The 20151-nt window shown below is 39.1% G+C and overlaps 1 protein-coding gene across 1 annotated transcript in view; it reads left to right on the forward strand.

Annotated features, from left to right (window-relative positions):
• The first annotated feature begins 14538 nt into the window (after positions 1-14538).
• The window catches only part of CLEC3A (C-type lectin domain family 3 member A), a 35406-nt gene continuing 29793 nt past the window's right edge, over positions 14539-20151 (forward strand). Inside the window, exons 1-2 of the mRNA XM_053694793.1 lie at positions 14539-14788; positions 16455-16538. Of these exons, the coding sequence (XP_053550768.1) occupies positions 14674-14788; positions 16455-16538 (199 nt within the window). The 5' untranslated portion in view covers positions 14539-14673. The remainder of the gene's footprint in view (positions 14789-16454; positions 16539-20151) is intronic.

Genomic DNA, 20151 nt, shown 5'->3' on the forward strand with positions numbered 1-20151 from the left:
TAATGACCTTGTCTTGACATCTGCCTGCCCTGACCTCAGATTGTTTAACGACTTTGTCTTGCCAGCCGCCTGCCCTGAACTCGGATTGTTTAACGACCTTGTCTTGCCGCTGTCTGCCCTAACCTCGGATTGTTTAACGACTTTGTCTTGCCAGTCGCCTGCCCTGACCTCGGACTTTTTAATGACCTTGTCTTTCTGCTGTCTGCCCTGACCTCTGATTGTTTAACAACCTTGCCTTGCCAGCCGCCTGCCCTGACCTCGGATTGTTTAACGACCTTGCCTAGCCAGTCACCTGCCCTGACATCAGATTGTTTAACGACCTTGCCTAACCAGTCGCCTGCCCTGGCCTCTGATTGTTTAATGACCTTGCATTGCCAGGCAGCTGCCCTGACCTTAAATTGTTTAATGACTTTGTCCTGCCAGCCGCCTGCCCTGACCTCAGCTTGTTTAAAGACCTTGCCTTGCCAACTGCCTGCCCTGACCTTGGATTGTTTAACAACTTTGTCTTGCCAGTTGCCTACCCTGAGCTCGGATTGTTTAAAAACCTTGCATTGCCTGCCTTCTCCTCTTTCCTGACTCTTGCATTTCTAGTACCCCCTTAATAAAACCTAACACTACCCTCTTGAAGATCACCCTACCTTGAGCTGTCTTCACCCAGCCGGGCACAAGTGGTCCTCCAGAGGGGAAGAAGTCTTCATCTGATCCAGGCTTGCCAGTTGCCTGATCCAGGCTTGTCAGTAGTTAAGAGCTTTCTGGGCTAACACCGGTTTATAAAGCTCTTAACTAATGTGCTCTAAAGTACACTAACACCCATAAACTACCTATGTACCCCTAAACCGAGGTCCCCCCACATTGCCGCCACTCTATTACATTTTTTTAACCCCTAATCTGCCGACCGCCACCTACGTTATACTTATGTACCCGATTGGTACAGTTCAATCCGATTGGTACAGTTCAATCCGATTGGCTGATCCAATCAGCCAATCAGATTGAGCTTGCATTCTATTGGCTGATCGGAACAGCCAATAGAATGCGAGCTCAATCTGATTGGCTGATTGGATCAGCCAATCGGATTGAACTTGATTCTGATTGGCTGATTCTATCAGCCAATCAGAATATTCCTACCTTAATTCCGATTGGCTGATAAAATCCTATCAGCCAATCGGAATTCGAGGGACGCCATCTGGGATGACGTCCCTTAAAGGAACAGTCATTCGGCTAGTAGGCGTCGGGAGAAGAGGATGTTCCCGCGTCGGATGGAAGATGATGGCTCCCGAAGAAAGAAGATTGAAGATGCCGCTGATAGAAGACTTCATCCGGATCATGGACCTCTTCAGCTCCCGCTTGGATGAAGACTTCATCCGGATCATGGACCTCTTCAGCTCCCGCTTGGATGAAGACTTCAGCCGGATCATGGACCTCTTCAGCCCCCCGCTTGGGCTTGGATCAGGACATCGGAGGAGCTCTTCAGGACGGATCGGTGAACCTGGTATGGTGAAGATAAGGTAGGAAGATCTTCAGGGGCTTAGTGTTAGGTTTATTTAAGGGGGGTTTGGGTTAGATTAGGAGTATGTGGGTGGTGGTTTGTAATGTTGGGGGGGGGTATTGTATGTTTTTGTTTTACAGGCAAAAGAGCTGAATTCATTGGGGCATGCCCCGCAAAGGGCCCTGTTCAGGGCTGGTAAGGTAAAAGAGCTTTGAACTTTAGTAATTTAGAATAGGGTAGGGCATTTTTTTATTTTGGGGGTCTTTGTTATTTTATTAGGGGGCTTAGAGTAGGTGTAATTAGTTTAAAATTGTTGTAATATTTTTCTTATGTTTGTAAATATTTTTTTATTTTTTGTAACTTAGTTCTTTTTTATTTTTTGTACTTTAGCTAGTTTATTTAATTGTATTTATTTGTAGGAATTGTATTTAATTAATTTATTGATAGTGTAGTGTTAGGTTAATTGTAGGTAATTGTAGGTAGTTTATTTAATTAATTTATTGATAGTGTAGTGTTAGGTTTAATTGTAACTTAGGTTAGGATTTATTTTACAGGTAATTTTGTAATTATTTTAACTATTTTAGCTATTAAATAGTTCTTAACTATTTAATAGCTATTGTACCTGATTAAACTAAATACAAAGTTACCTGTAAAGTAAATATAAATCCTAAAATAGCTATAATATAATTATAATTTATATTGTAGCTATATTAGGATTTATTTTACAGGTAAGTATTTAGCTTTAAATAGGAATAATTTATTTAATAAGAGTTAATTAATTTTGTTAGATTTAAATTATATTTAACTTAGGGGGGTGTTAGTGTTAGGGTTAGACTTAGCTTTAGGGGTTAATACATTTATTAGAATAGTGGTGAGCTCCAGTCGGCAGATTAGGGGTTAATGTTGGAAGTTAGGTGTCGGCGATGTTAGGGAGGGCAGATTAGGGGTTAATACTATTTATTATAGGGTTAGTGAGGCGGATTAGGGATTAATAACTTTATTATAGTAGCGCTCAGGTCCGGTCGGCAGATTAGGGGTTAATAAGTGTAGGCAGGTGGAGGCGACGTTGAGGGGGGCAGATTAGGGGTTAATAAATATAATATAGGGGTCGGCGGTGTTAGGGGCAGCAGATTAGGGGTACATAAGGATAACGTAGGTGGCGGTGCTTTGCGGTCGGCAGATTAGGGGTTAATAAGTGTAGGTAGCTGGCGGCGACGTTGTGGGGGGCAGGTTAGGGGTTAATAAATATAATATAGGGGTCGGCGGTGTTAGGGGCAGCAGATTAGGGGTACATAAGGATAATGTAAGTAGCGGCGGTTTACGGAGCGGCAGATTAGGGGTTAAAAATAAAATGCAGGTGTCAGCGATAGCGGGGGCGGCAGATTAGGGGTTAATAAGTGTAAGGTTAGGGGTGTTTAGACTTGGGGTACATGTTAGGGTGTTAGGTGCAGACTTAGGAGGTGTTTCCGCATAGCAAACAATGGGGCTGCGTTAAGAGCTGAACGCGGCTTTTTTGCAGGTGTTCGGTTTTTTTTCAGCTCAAACAGCCCCATTGTTTTTTATGGGGGAATCGTGCACGAGCACGTTTTTGAGGCTGGCCGCTTGCGTAAGCAACTCTGGTATCGAGAGTTGAAGCTGCGTTAAAAATGCTCTACGCTCCTTTTTTGGAGCCTAACGCAGCCTTTATGTGGACTCTCAATACCAGAGTTATTTTTATGGTGCGGCCAGAAAAAAGCCGGCGTTAGATTTTCGGGTCGTTACCGACAAAACTCCAAATCTAGCCGTGGGGGTTTATTTTATAGGTAAGTATGTAGTTTTAAATAGGAATAATTTAGTTAATAATAGCAATTTTTATTTAGATGTATTTAAATTATATTTAAGTTAGGGGGGGTGTTAGGGTTAGGGTTAGACTTAGGTTTAGGGGTTAATAACTTTATTATAGCAGCGGCGGTGTAGGGGGGGGCAGGATAGGGGTTAATATATATAATGTAGGTGGTGGAGGGCTCTGGGAGAGGCGGTTTAGAGGTTAAACATTTTATTTAGTTGCAGCGGGGTCCGGGTGCAGCGGTTTAGGGGTTAAACATTTTATTTAGTTGTGGTGGGGTCCGGGATCGGCAGGCTAGGGGTTAATAACTTTATGTAGGTGGCGGCGGGGTCCGGGAGCGGCGGTTTAGGGGTTAATATATTTATTATAGTTGTGGCGGGGTCCGGGAGCGGCGGTTTAGGGGTTAATAAGTTTATTTAGTTGCGGGGGGCTCCGGGGGCGGCGGTTTAGGGGATAAAACAGTATAGTTTAGTATGGGTGCTTAGTGACAGTATAGCAAGAAATCTGCGAATAAGCCGAAGAGCAGCGAGATCGATGACTGTTAGTTAACAACAGTCCGCTGCTCATCACTCCGTACTTTTTTGACAGCTTTCTTGATAAATTTGGCGAACGTATTCAGGTCCGCGGCGGCGATGTTAGGCGATCTTAGGCGAGCGTATTGGGCTGTCGAACAGGGATAGGCAAGGTGTCCGTACACGGACACTGGTGTCCGTGACACGCCCTTGCAGTGTCCGCCACAACCTTAGTATCTCTTTTCTTTCTGATTAAATAATAGGAATAAAAAAAAAACGTAGTGTGAATAAAATTAGTGGCTTGTCAAGAGACTGCTAACGATATTGGGTGATAAGTTATGGAATTAATAAAGCCTGAGTGAAATACTGGATGTGTATCTGCATCTGTATAATAACACCCAGCTCTATACAAAGACACAGTAGTGACACTGGTACATGAGTATAGCCAGAGGAGGGCTGGTTATAGGATCAGTGGTATCTGCATCAGTATAATAACACCCAATCTGTTAGAAAAAGACAATAGATAGAGGCGCCAATGGTGCAGATCAATGGTGGATCTTATAAACTTCTGACAAGAGATGAACACAGGGTACTCACTTGTATAAAAGGCCATCAGTTATGCCTATAGAGACAGGCTGGATTTCTACAGCAGTAGATCTGGATCAGCTAACTGGACTGCTGTAGAAATCCAGCCTACCTCTATGGGCATAATTGATTGCCTTTTATACAAGTGAGTACCCTGTGTTCGTCCTGTATCAGAAGCGTATAAGATCCACCATTGATCTGCACCATTGGCGCCTCTTTCTATTGTGTTTTTTTTTTTTTATAATAACACCCAAGGCTATATAATGACACAGTAGTAACACTGGCACATGGGTATAGCCAGAGGAGGGCTGGTTATAGGATCAGTGGTATCTGCATCAGTATAATAACAACCAGCACTATATAACACAGTAGTGACACTGGCACATGGGTATAGCCAGAGGTGGGCTGGTTATAGGATCAGTGGTATCTGCATCAGTATAATAACACCCAGCACTATATAATGACACAGTAGTGACACTGGCACATGTGTATAACCAGAGGAGGGCTGGTTATAGGATCAGTGGTATCTGCATCAGTATAATAACACCCAGCACTATATAATGACACAGCAGTGACACTGGCACATGGGTATAGCTGAGGAGGGCTGGTTATAGAATTAGTGGTATCTGCATCAGTATAATAACACCCAGCACTATATAATGACACAGTAGTGACACTGGCACATGTGTATAACCAGACAAGGGCTGATTATAGGATCAGTGGTATCTGCATCAGTATAATAACACCCAGCACTATATAACACAGTAGTGACACTGGCACATGGGTATAGCCAGAGGAGGGCTGGTTATAGGATCAGTGGTATCTGCATCAGTATAATAACAACCAGCACTATATAACACAGTAGTGACACTGGCACATGGGTATAGCCAGAGGAGAGCTTGTTATAGGATCAGTGTTATCTCCATCAGTATAATAACACCCGGCTCTATACAAAGACACAGTAGTGACACTGGCACATGGGTATAGCCAGAGAAGGGCTGGTTATAGGATTAGTAGTATCTGCATCGATATAATAACACCCGGCACTATATAATGACACAGTAGTGACACTGGCTCATGGGTATAACCAGAGGAGGGCTGATTATAGGATCAGTGGTATCTGCATCAGTATAATAACACCCAGCACTATATAATGACACAGTAGTGACACTGGCTCATGGGTATAACCAGAGGAGGGCTGGTTATAGGATCAGTGGTATCTGCATCACTATAATAATACCAAGCACTATAAAATATACCTTGGTACCTTAGTGGTACCTTGGTGTCCTTCACTAAGGTCTGCACTTTGGAAAATGTCCGCCACAGCCTTTGTCTGTGCCTATCCCTGCCGTCGAATGCAGGTAAGTAGACAGCTTGATAAATAGAGGCCATAGCCTCACATATTATATAACCTGTTAATTTATAAAATGAGGCCTACAAGGGAAATTAATAAATGCCTTCTTTTAAATAGCATACATTAGCTGTAGATACTTTCCTGCTGAATTAGCTTAATTGTGCTTCCTTCCTACAGAACAAACAACAAATTGTCATTTAAAGCCAGGATCCGTTCAGAGACAGAAAAGCAAAACATTTCCTACATAAACATCCGACAAGTTAATCCTGCCACGTTTCTCCCCTGCATGTTCTGCTCTAATTATTTTTTCACAGAAATAAGTAGTTTGACTTGCACACCGTATATATTCAACACATTACTATAAGCAATTGAAATAAATAATTTAGATAAATTGTTCATTAGACATTTTAACATTTAAACATGGCAGTATTACATAAGGCTAAAGAATGGTATTTTATGAGGAAATATAAATATTTTAATAATACTTGGACTACAGAAATGGTAAAAGGGCAATAGGTAATAGGTTATATTCCAGTATTGCAGATCAACTTAACAGATATGTTAACCGGGTCCAACAAAGTCTGGCAATTGGCCAAATGGTGATAGGCACAGGACCACTTCATTGTCTCTTCCTCACTGAGGCCCCGGTGATCAATTATTCGTAAAGGATTCGTCATAATGTCAAGAAAGCTAGCTAAATATTTCAAGCGACTGACAACAGTGTTTAACAGTGTTTAATGGGTGGTGATGCTGGCAATATATTCCAAGCAGCATCGCCACCTTGATTGACAATGTAAAGAGGCGTTTAACTATAAATTGCAATGGGTGGTGATAGCTACCTAGATTGATTATGTAAAGTAAAGAATTCCCTTTTATTTATATCACTCAACCAAGTAAATGTACTCCAGCCTACAAGAATAGCCCTTAATCTGCAACCATTACTATTAAAGGGACAGTTCACCCAAAAAAATTCTCCCCTTTAAATTATTCCCAATGATCCTTTTAACCTGCTAGAGTGTATTAAATTGGTTACAAGTAGCTCCTTTACCCCAATTTCAGCAATTGAAATAGCTGATTTAGCCTATGGTATCGCCACCTACACTGAACAAATTAATACTGGAGTACAGGCTATTGAATAGCCTAAGTATACACAGCCAGCAGAAGAGATTACACTCTCAGTGGGATGCAGAAAGTAATAAAATGATAATTTTCCATTGTCCTCTCTATGTATTGAGCTTTGGTGTTCCAGCCAAATAAAAGATAAGGAAGCAAGTCTGTTTACACAAACTTAGAACATAATGAGATCTGATATCACCTTTAAATTCAACCCATTGTAATAGGCTGTGGTTTCAAAGCACAAAATCAGCTACTTTATTTACACAAATAAGCATGAAAATGGAATTTCTCAAATATTTTATACTCTGCAGTTGGTATAACAAGTCATTTAATATACATTAATTGAAAAACATTTTTACAGTGTACTGTCCCTTTAACCTCTTACACTATTAACCCCTAAACTGTCATAACCCCCCCTTAATAACCCCTACACTACTTAACCCCTTATCTGCCCTTAAATTGCAAAAATCCCTACAATACTTAATTAACACCGAAACAACCATTACCCCCACTGCAGTAACCCCTACACTACTTAACCCATAAACCACCATTACCTCCACTGCAATAACCCCTACACTACTTCAACCCTAAACCACCTTTACCCCTACTGCAATGACCCCTACACTACTTAACCCCCTTACTGCTAACTCCCCAAGACCCCTATCCTTAGACCTCCTAAGTAACAAAAAAATAAAAAAAACATTACCAAAAATAATAAAACACTATTAAAAAAAGTCCTATCCTATCCTATCCTGGCAAGACTTTCCAGTGTGAGGAATGTAGCGTAGGTTCAATAAAAGTAAGATTACACAGGAATTATTTGAAGTGTTCCTACACAGAAACCTATTTTTGTTTCAGAGAATGCACTGTCTGTGTTGTGTAGGAACCCTTCAAATACAGTCCTCCCTCTGCTGATATCGCAGACGAGCGGCGATGTGTGCGGACTTTAACTAAAGCCACAATCCCTATTATTTCCTTTGGAAGCCACAACACCACAAGGTTCAGCCTACATTTTTAGAATATACAGACAGAACGAAGGATTGCAAACCTGGTGAAAGCAAACAGGCAGTTTCTTGTGAGGCTGCTGATGTTTTGAATATCAGGGCGGGTCCCTAACCTGCTACAGCCAGACAGTATTTCACCAGTATCAGACTGTCAGGGTGCCAGGAATCAGACTGAGACAAGAAGTGCAAAAATAACCACACCTTTATTAATAACAAAAAATAATAAAAAGTTCACAAGTCAAATAACAAGCCTGGAGTCAAAGCCAGAGCTGGTAGTCATATGAGCCGAGTCAGGAGCCAAAGCGAATAGTCAGACGAGCCGAGTCAGGAACCAAAGCGAGTAGTCAGACGAGCCGGAACAAGGAGAACAGCTGAGTCAGGAACAAACCAGAGATCAGGAACCAGGAGGGACGTCAGACAGCCAGGTAATGCACAGGAACTGGAACTCACAAACAGGTCTGAGACAACGCAAGGGCAAAGCATACTGAACAGAGGCCCTTTAAATAATAAGTGATAACATCACAATTCTGAGAGTGCAACCTGTCTCACACGGATGATGTACACCAGTCTGACCATGAGAGGGCGTGCAGGAAATGAGCAGCATCACACACTCTGCACCAGACTAAGCAAGAGAGGTGAGTAAAATGGCTGCCAGCAGCACATGGCAAACAAAGCAGGGAAAAAAAACCTGACACAGACAGTACTGGTACTGTGTAAATTCCGGCAATGCTAATAATGGTTTTTATGTAGGCAGCAGGAAAAAGATTGATAAGTTATCATGCCCCCAGCAGCACAACACACAGAATAAGCTTACATTATTATTGTACATGATTATTATTAAAGGATGTATGTGGGCAGATCATGAGCAAGGGGGTAACCTGAGCTGTCGTATGTATCAATATATTACTGTGAGTGTGTAGAGTTTGTAAACTGGCAGCTTGCATGCAGCTGTTACCCTACTGCTTCTGCTAGTAGCAGCGTTCCTGGTTGCATGAACAGAGAAGGGGCAGCTATTCAGACCAAGGCTGAAGTAGCAGTGTCAGTGATTTGATCACTCTGCTCCCTTTCACCCTGCTCTGATCTCCTCCCTTCCCACCCTCTCGTTGAATGTGTCATCACCCTCCCTGCCTGTACTGAACTCACTACAGGAGAACACTTTACTGCAGTTTATAAAGTAATATTAGCTGACACACTCTGCCTGTGATTCCCATAATATTTGCAAATGTAAGTGTCTGTACAATAGAGCAAATATCACTTAATGTGAAATTGCTTTCTGTAAATTCACATATCCATAATTAATTAATAATTTGTGGCCGGTATTTTTTTCCAACAAAAGTGAAAACCCTAAACCAATCTGACATACAATCAAGAGTCCCTGGAAGTGTAGTCTTGGAGACATCAGGAAAGTCACTCTTTGACATTCTTTCAACATTCCTTCAACAAGCCCTTTAGCCTTTAAAAAAAAAGCCAAAAATCCACAAGATGAATACAACCCAGCCAACGCAGATATAACCCTGTTCATACAGAGCAAGGGGCTGTATCCTTTATGGGGCTTTAATTTTCCTGATGGAGATCTACTTTAGGATGGGTTACCATTACATGGCTGTCCTGTCTCATTCCTGCATTTGTGGGAGCAGCCACTCTTACCAGCTGGCCCTCTTACCACCTCTCTCTCTTCCCTCTGACCAGCTCATCTACTGCCACTAGTTCCAATCCAGTCCTCTTCTCCAAGACAGAGCATCTAAAATGAGGCTCCCCCACTCTAAAGGTCTCTTGGTTGGCGAAATTATTAAAGAATGCTCGCCAGTCCTTCTATTTTGTAATTTTAAAAAAACATACAAAATGAATAATTGAACCATTTTACGCAAAAATACTCAGGAAAAAATTGTATTGTTAAGGTGCATTTTATCAAAAACATAAATGGCCAGATTACTTGTGGAGCGCAAAATTGCGCTTTCGCAAGCACAATATTTGTGCTCCACTCCTAATACCTGCACACATAACTGTGTACTGGTATTTTAAGTGCTGCGCAATGCAAACACGACCTTTGCGTTCAATAGAGCGTGCTTCCATAGGTTCCAATGGGAGCCTGCTTCTCATGCTGTGAGACACGGCATGAGAACTTGCACAGCGAATGGGGGTAATTTGCACAGCGATGGGCAGCAAATATAAATATGTATGTACTGTATATGCTTATATACATATATATTTATGTGTTTGTATGTGTATGTACACATATTAATACACATATATATATATATATATATATATATATATATATATATATATGTATATAAGAATATACATATATATTTACAGAGAACAAACAGTCCCCATAGACCGCAATATAAAGGCACACACCCACACCCGCCACTTTTAACCCCTTAAAATTGCCTATTGCAGTTATTAATGTGGGGGGGGGAGCGAAAAAAAAACTAATACACGCTACACTCAATTCTGGGGGTAATTGGGGCACATTTTTAAAATTAACCAGATGTCTGACCTCTAGTTAATTATCAGAGTGCTAATTGCTACAGTGAGCAATGAAAGCAAAAAATGTACTTTTATTCTGGGGATGTACATCTTTTTTTTCAGAGAACAAAACATTGCAATATATTTTAAAATACATTTTTTTAAGGCATCAAAGAAAACAAATATCAATAATGTTCCTATAAAGTGATGGTAAACATTCCCCTTTATAAAAACAGATCTGGAATTTTATTGATATTTAGATGGAGTTTAATTCATCAGTTCTAATGAAGATTCGCTATAACTTACTTTTTAATGTAGCTATGAAATTCAAATAACCCACGCTCCCCTTCCCCCTTCAAAGTAAATTTTTCTGTGAGCTAACGGTTTGAATTATTCTCCAATCAGCGCTCTAGCTAGAACAAAAGTGTCAAATGGCGAGAGCACTAAATGGACAATAATTCAAACCATTAGCTCACAGAAAAACTGACTTTTGAAGTGGGCAGCAGAGCACAGGGTATTTGAATTGTATATCTATATTAACAAGTAAGTTATAGCACATCTTCATTACAAACATTCCGGATCTGATTTTATAAATGGAAGAGTTTACCAACACTTTAATCGTTTTCCATATGGCTTTTATGTCACATCGGCCTCTATTTAGCAAAGCAGTGATCCGACAGTGCGGATCAGGTCCGCCAGACCTTGCTGAATACGGAGAGCAATACGTTCTCCGTATTCAGCATTGCAGCAGCTGCTCACAAGAGCTGCTGGTGCAACGCCGCCCCCTGCAGACTCACGGCCAATGGGCCGCCAGCAGGGAGGTGTCGATCAACCTGATCGTACTCGATCAGGTTGAATTCCGGCGATGTCTGTCCGCCTGCTCAGAGCAGGCGTACAGGGTTATGGAGCAGCGGTCTTTGTGACTGCTGCTTCATAACTGCTGTTTCTGGCGAGCCTGCAGGCATCAAGCTTGATAGATAGGCCCCACTGTCTTACTGCAAACATGACTTACGAGTGGAGTGGTAGTTTGTGCTCGTGTTTGAGCGTTAAAATCGCTAGAAGTAATTTTTTTTGCATTCAGAGATTCTCACTCGAATTATAAGTTAAAAGTAAAAAGTTTGCACTCTCGCGTTTGCATAGTCACTTATAAAAAATAGACTTTGAGAAGTTGCAAAAGCAAAATCACATACATCAACAAATAGTGCATGTAATGCTCGTGGGATAATTCCCTATCAGGCCAAACCTGACCAGTAGTCTTCTTATCCTGGCGTCAAGTGGAAGGATAAGGAAATATTCCAGAACAAGAGAACAGATAAGTAAAGGAAAACAATACTCACAATAGAAGGGGCAGTCCTTCACGGCACTACAGGGGATAACTGGAGAGTAGTTAGGCAAGCAGAGTTCAGCAATTATAAGGCAATCCAGAGTAACAGCACTTCAGGGGTTAATCAGAAGAGTAGTCAGAAACTGGCAGAGTTCAGCAACAATGAGGCAATACAGCAGTTCAGGGTTTAAACAGCAGAGTGGTCAGAGACAGGCAGAGTTCAGCAACAATAAAACAAGAGTGGTCAGGGGAAGGCAGAGGTAAATACCAGGCAGACAGTCCAATCCTTCGCAATACCAAGAGGTTAAGCAGAGAGTAATCAGAGACAAGCAGAGTTCGGCAGCAGTAGGCAATCCAAATAGTCAGCAGTTTAGGGGTTAAACAGGAGCGAGGTCAGAGGCAAGCAGAGTTCAGCAGCAGAAAGGCAATAAAATATTTAATAGAATATACAGCACCCAGGAATACACAATATAACCTATACTTGGGCAAAGAATATAAGTAACTAAGGTACTTACATAGATGCAGATTCGCACCAAGGTGGAGACAGTTGATCCTTAACCGGCATTGGAAGGACCTAGCATGCAGCGATGACGTAATCATCATGCGCCAGAAGGAAGCTTGCATTGTGTGGCTGTTTTAGGGTCTCAGGTATTGGAGAGGACCTTGACGTGGTACCTGAGCTTGTCCCATTTGGCCAGATGCGGTGACTAACCTTTCCATTTTTGCTTTTAAATCTTAGCTGAGAGCTTGTAAGTGAGTGCTGGGTTTTCTCTGTGTGTTGTATTAATTTGTTTTGTAATTTTCCCTATGGTTCGTGCACCCAGACCTGTCTGGGGTTAACTGCTTGTGGCTCTGGGGACAGCACAGCTTCCTGTGAGTGCCAGTGGCACCCAGGGCTGAGCATGTTGCAGGGTCATGGGATGTGTACCCGGTCCGGTATGAGAGTGCAGTTCCCTTCCGTGTTTTGTATATGTCTAGGGTGGTTACATATTCCTGTGCACCCTTCCCTTGTTTTCAGTTTGTTTGAATTTGAAAGCTTGCATTGTGTGGCTGTTTTAGGGTCTCAGGTATTGGAGAGGACCTTGACGTGGTACCTGAGCTTGTCCCATTTGGCCAGATGCGGTGACTAACCTTTCCATTTTTGCTTTTAAATCTAAGCTGAGAGCTTGTAAGTGAGTGCTGGGTTTTCTCTGTGTGTTGTATTAATTTGTTTTGTAATTTTCCCTATGGTTCGTGCACCCAGACCTGTCTGGGGTTAACTGCTTGTGGCTCTGGGGACAGCACAGCTTCCTGTGAGTGCCAGTGGCACCCAGGGCTGAGCATGTTGCAGGGTCATGGGATGTGTACCCGGTCCGGTATGAGAGTGCAGTTCCCTTCCGTGTTTTGTATATATATATATATATATACTGTATATATATATATATATATATATATATATATATAGATATATATATATATATATAGATATATATATATATATATAATTATATATAGGTATAGATATATACAAATATACAGATATATATAGGAATATCTATTTAAAAATACTTAGACCATATTCTGCCATATTCTGCTATGTGTAGAACATTGGAATGTGAAATACTTACAGTAAATATACACTATAACACTTTATTAAATATAAAAATGGTTTTCATGTTTCATCTACTTGACTGCAAAGGGCTCCAAGTCATATGTCTATATGTATACATACTGTATCTATGTGTTTTTATCTGTATATAAGTCTGTAAAAACATAAATACAAATATAAATACATATAAACATGTATATATATATATATATATATATATATATATATATACACACACACACATATCATAGTTAGACATGAACATGTATGTATCTCTGTTAAATCCCTTTTCAGTCTTTTTTTTTCACTGAACACCTGAGACCTCATATCTTCGAGCCCTTATAACTTTTTATTACAGTTTTTTAAAATAATTTTTATTCGTGTTGTTATGAGTGTAACTGTACTTTTAAATGTATTTAGTTAGCCAGAGCTCTTAAGTCGCGGTAATCATTCTAGTGTAAATCCTGAGTGCGCTCACGCGTTCGCATTTACTTTCAGCATGTACTATGAGCAGAATTAAACTTGCTTGCAGACGGCCGCAAAAACAGAATATCACTCACACACAAACAATCTACTCATAATTTGGCCCTAAATTGGGACTATACTCACAAAAAGGCTCACTTCTGTCTGCCCTGTATATTCTGGCACATCTATTATCCTGTACCATTTATGTATTGTTATGTAGAAAACTCTTATCATTATTTATTGCACTCCCTCGTTTAGTGCCCTTGAATAAATTGCTATTTTACAAATAAATAATAATAATTATTTATCATGGTGATAGCTATGTTCATATTACAAGGAATGGAGGTAAACTACCATTTAGCAAATGTTATCATTAGTGTCAAAGACTAGAATTTAGATTTAAAATGTTTATCAGTGTGTCCTATGTCAGTGTAACCACACATTTTATGCTAAATAAAACTTGTAAATTAGAAGAGAAGGATTTCAATAATATTTTTTTTTATTATGAGATTTAAAATCCCTTACTTTTTACAGATCACTCCATGTTTTTTAAAGTTACAGGAGTACCCTTAACACGTACCTATTCTCATGAGATAAACATCTACCGTAGACTACAATCTTCAGATTTTCCACTATGCTAAGGAAAATGAAAAGGATCCATTCATTCATGGAAAACTACCTACAATGTTAAAAAAAACTGTGCGTGAGAAATGCAAAAATTTGAAGACAGCACAAATAAAAATGTGAGCAGAGGATGAAGAACAAGGACGTACCTTATGCTTGAGCCAAGGGGAATATTTAACACATTCATAAACAAGGACTGGAGCCAGCTGTGGCTACTTTTATAAAGCTGGCTTGTCCATATCACTTTGAGTTGGGTCTATGCACTTTTTCTCATCTCCAGCTTCTTCTGGAGCTCCTTGGTAGCTGACATTAGAAGACATGGCACAATCAGGAATTGTCATTTTTCTTTGTATTACTATGCTGCTACTGGATCATTCTATTGGACAATCGTCCAAATTAAAGACCAGGAAGGACCGGAGATCAAAGGACAAAGGTAAACATTGTAGTTAGTGATGACCCAAAGTTAAAAGGGTGTTTTGTTTATTATATAGAAGCATAGTTTAGGGTACATATTAGGCTGTATATACTAAAGTGAACTAATTTGTAGATATAGGGAACATATTTCAGAAACTATTTGTTTCACTAATGTTATTATTTAACTGTTCTTGTATAGGTAGGTCCAAAAAACAAGAGGGCCTGGGAACTAGCTTATTGGATCAATAACGTGTGTTTACCTTCCAAGCTGAAAGATATACACCAGTCAGCCTCTGGATTATAAAAAGCATTGTATAAAATATGTGTTTGCATCAGTTATCCACCAATTACAGAAATGTACTGTTAGTCTATTTGTGAAAGAGAAAAAGAGAGCAAAACTCAACTGTTCTGATTATATAGTCATCTTTAAATAACTGAAAGAGTTAATACATTTTGTATTTCTGCTGTATTTGAATTAATGCCTTACAATAAAGTTTTAATGTTTTTGATTTTTTTTTTCTTTAATGAAAAATGTATTGTACTATTTCAAACAACAAAGATGTGAATTTAGAATATTATAAAAAATATGCATGTGAAATGATATATTTTATTATTTTTATAGCTGCATACGCCAAACTATTATGTATATTATGTATGCATTGGGGTTCTCAAATTAACAAGCTACAAGAGACAGACAAAACACACTGTAAATGTATTATAATGTAATAGTTTTCCTTTCTGGGTATATTTATATTAATCAAGATAATTCAGTTTATGCCTTTAGCTGACAGATTCTTAAATTTCCAGCCTTTTTTATGACCATCAAGATCTAGAAGTGCAGACCCTTAATGTCAAACAATATTTTTATTTTTAATGTTTTCTTATTTATTTTTTTAATTCAGATATTTTGCTTGTCAAAGAATTAAATTTAAGTTATTCTGAATTGGGTAATATGATATTTTTCAGTATTTTAGAAGCCAATTTTAACCCTAATCTATGCTTACAGTCTTTTGTATGGCTGTTGTGAATAAAACAGTTACCTAAGTACAGGTGATATTAAAGGGACAGTCTACACCAGAATATTTATTGTTTTAAAAGATAGATAATCCCTTTATTACCCATTCCCTAGTTTTGCATAACCAACACAGTTATATTAATACACTTTTTTACTCTGTGATTATCTTGTATCTAAGCCTATGCAAACTGCCCCTTATTTCAGTTCTTTTGACAGAACTCCACTTGCATGAGCACAATGTTATCTTTATGAAACACATGAACTTACACCCTCTAGAGGTGAAAAACCGTCAAAATGCCCTGAGCTAAGAGGCGGCCTTCAAGGGCTTAGAAAATAGCATATAAACCTCCTAGATTTAGCTTTCAAATTAGAATACCAAAAGAAAAAAGCAAAATTGGTGATGGAAGTAAATTTGAAAACTGTTTAAAATTACATGCCCTATCTGAATAATGAAAGTTTGTTTTGGACTAGACTGTCCCTTTAATTAGAAACTCTTTTTATAATCATGGGCGATGGTAGCCTTGCTTACTGCCTTTACTGAAAAAGAAATATGTTACTAATAATAATAATAATTATATACATTATTACGAGTAGAATAGGCACCAATCGTTAGATAGTAATTTTGTGAAAATAAATTCTTGCAGAGCTCACTTAATTGTTTTGTTTAAAGAAAAGAATGGCGATTTGAAGACACAGATCGACAAACTATGGCGTGAAGTTAATTCCCTCAAGGAAATGCAAGCACTTCAGACAGGTAAATGTACACTAATACTAAGCACCAACCTATCCTGTTCTCTGATCTTTCCAGTTCAATTCTATTAAGTGCTACAGTGTTTGGAATGTTATTTTGTTCATGGAATTGTAGTATCTCAGCCTGCCCCTTATTACATTATTACCATATACATTTAGACTGGTGTACAATAATGCTGCCTATTTATTAGTTAAATCTGGTCCGCATTTTATAAGATACCATATAATTACAAACTCTAGCAGTTACAGAAATCACTTAAACCAGCTAATCATTTCCAACTTTTTACCTCTATGTCTGTAACATTTTGAAAAAGGGAGGGTCACATACTTTTTTGTGGCTAGGTAGTAGGAACTCAAGAGGTGGGGAGGGCATTGCTATTTTATTGGTGTGGCCATGTTGGAAGGGGAGGGATCTTGGGAGGATAGTGGGTGGGATCACAGGTGTGTCTGTTTGGTTGGTGGGCATGCCTGGCCAGTTTGTGGGTATCTCTGGGTAGTTTATGGGTGGAACTAAGAAAAATTATGCACATAGGGATAAAGGGACAGTGGAACAGAGCACAGAATTAGGGACTGCCCCTCTCAAATAGGAACAGTTGGGAGGTCAGGGGTCATGATCCTGGAATGCAAGCACCGTAATTAGGGTCTATCTTATATGGTCTTATTTTACATGACAGTCATAGTATATATTGGTGATAAAGAGAGCCATGCAATGCATACATTGAAATGAGAGAGCTTACCAATTGTTAATTTTATAATTCATTTTTTATTAATAGTAAATTACATCCTTCTTACTTTTATATAGGTGTCATTGTGTTCTGCAGTTTTCTATAATCTCACTGCAATATGCTTCACTGTGATTGCAAAGATCGTTTGTATCTTGCCCCCACTGGCCTCACCAAAGAAGCTGAGACAAACAAAATCAAAAGATTGGTGTATCATTATTATTACCATTTATTTATAAAGCACCAACATTTTATGCAGCGCTATACAGAGGTAAATTACATTAATTAACCTCTTAAGGACATATGACGGAATTTTTCCGTCATAAAACAATTGAGCAAACTGAAAGCTGTGTCCTTAAAGGGTTAAGGTACAAATAATATTAGATTTACAATGACAAGTTATACAAGGGTATGTTACATACATTTAACAAACAATACAAAATGTTCCTTAAAACAGTAAAAGTGAAGTTTTCCACAAAAGGTGATGAGCGTCCTGTCCTTGAGCACAATCAGTAGTAGATGCACTTTTTTACAAAGTGAGCTACAATTTGAAGGGCTCTCAAGCTTACAATCCAATGGATAAAGCAATGTATGACACAAAAGGAGGGGGGAGAGAAGTCAAAGACATTTGCTTTGTAGTGTGGGGATTTGCTATATGAAAGCTGAAGCAGAGGTAGATAACAGAGCAGTTTTGTGTGAGAAAATAGTGGCGCTTCCTGGCATAGCAATAATTGCACCTCAGATCAATTGAAGGAGTGGTTAGATATAAATGAGTAAATGAACGGGTGAGGAGGTGGGAAGGAGGGTTGGGTGGGAGGGGAAGCTTTCTTGTGTGCTTGGAGTAGGCTGATGATGTCTGCATATGAGTCTGTTGTAAGATGAATATTTTTAAGAAAAAGCAGATTTTTATAGTTGAAAGGTATAAGAGCAGACAGGGGAATGGTGGGTACATAAAATATACTTATATATAAAATGACTTTAATGTCTCAAAAATTCACATTACATGTTAACGTAAGAGATACATTTCACCCCACAATGTAAAAAAAATTAAAGTTAAAATTAGACAAAAATAATAGGGTTCAGATATAGCTTTAAAGGGACATAAAACCCCAAAAAATTTGTTCAAGATTAAGGAAGAACATACAATTTTAAACAACTTTCCAATTTACTTCAATTATGAAATTTTCTTCATTTTCTTGTTATCCTTTTTTTGAAAAGCAGTAAAGTAACTTCAGGAGTGTGCATGTGTCTGCAGCACTATATGGCAGCAATTTAGCAGCAAGGCTATATATTAGGAAGAGCACGATATGACAGCACTACTTCCTGTCATGTAGTACTCTAGGGCCTCCATTACATATAGAGCGTCGCCCGCAAAATCCGGCGACACCAGTTTTTGCGCTGTTTTAGTATCACATATATAGCATACAAGTTACGCCCGTATATTTCACCCGTCGCTCGCAATTTTTACTCCCATAGGTTAACATGGGGCCGCGTCGTAAATCGGTATCCAATATCCAGCGCAAGGCGTTACGTGGCAAAAATGGAGAAATCTTACTCCATTTTACCTCACCATAACAGGCAGCCGTAGCAGGCCTTGCTCTGAGTATGGGAGCACCGTAACCCCCGAAAATGCCTGCAAAAATAAACTAACACCTAACGCATGCGCAATGTCTATATACCTGTCAACCGCAATCCTCCACCGCAATAAACCTATTCTACTATTAACCCCTAAACCACCATAGCCCACACCGCAATAAACCTATTCTAGTATTAACCCTTAAACCGCCATAGCCCCCACCGCAATAAACCTATTTTAGTATTAACCCTTAAACCGCCATAGCCCACACCGCAATAAACCTATTCTAGTATTATCCCCTAAACCGCCATATCCCACATAGCCTATTACATCTATTAACCCCTAATCTGCCGCCGCCAACGTCGCCGCCACTATAATAAAGTTATTAACCCCTAAACCTAACCCTAACACCCCCTAACTTAAATATTATTTAAATAAATCTAAATAATATTACTATTATTAACTAAATTATTACTATTTAAAACGAAATACTTAACTATAAAATAAACCCTAAATTAATAATTACATTGTAGCTATTTTAGGATTTATTTTCATTTTACAGGCAACTTTGTATTTATTTTAACTAGGTACAATAGCTATTAAATAGTTAACTATTTAATAGCTACCTAGTTAAAATAACTACAAATTTACCTGTAAAATAAATCCTAACCTAAGTTACAATTACACCTAACACTACACTATAATTAAATTAATTAAATTTATTAACTACAATTAGCTAAAATTAAATACAATAAAATAAAATAAACTATAGTACAAAAAAAACACTAAATTACAGAAAATAAAAAAAAATTAAAAGAAGTTTAAACTAATTACACCTAATCTAAGCCTTCTAATAAAATAAAAAAGCCCCCCAAAATAATAAAATTCCCTAACCTATACTAAATTACAAATAGCCCTTAAAAGGGCTTTTTGTGGGGCATTGCCCCAAAGTAATCAGCTCTTTTACCTGTAAAAAAAGAAATACAACCCCCCAACATTAAAACCCACCACCCACACACCCAACCTTACTCTAAAACCCACCCAATCCCGCTTTAAAAAATCTAACACTAACCCCTTGAAGACCACCCTACCTTGAGCCGTCTTCACCCAGCCGGGCAGAAGTGGACATTCGATCCGGACAGAAGAGGTCCTCCATCTGTGCAGAAGTCTTCATCCAATCCGGGCAGAAGAGGTCCTCCAGCCAGGCAGAAGTCTTCATCCAAGCGGCATCTGGCCGACGGACTAACGACGAATGAAGGTTCCTTTAAATGACGTCATCTAAGATGGCGTCCCTTGAATTCCGATTGGCTGATAGAATT

The sequence above is a fragment of the Bombina bombina genome, chromosome 1 (assembly GCF_027579735.1).
Source record: "Bombina bombina isolate aBomBom1 chromosome 1, aBomBom1.pri, whole genome shotgun sequence".
Classification (NCBI taxonomy): Eukaryota; Metazoa; Chordata; class Amphibia; order Anura; family Bombinatoridae; genus Bombina; species Bombina bombina.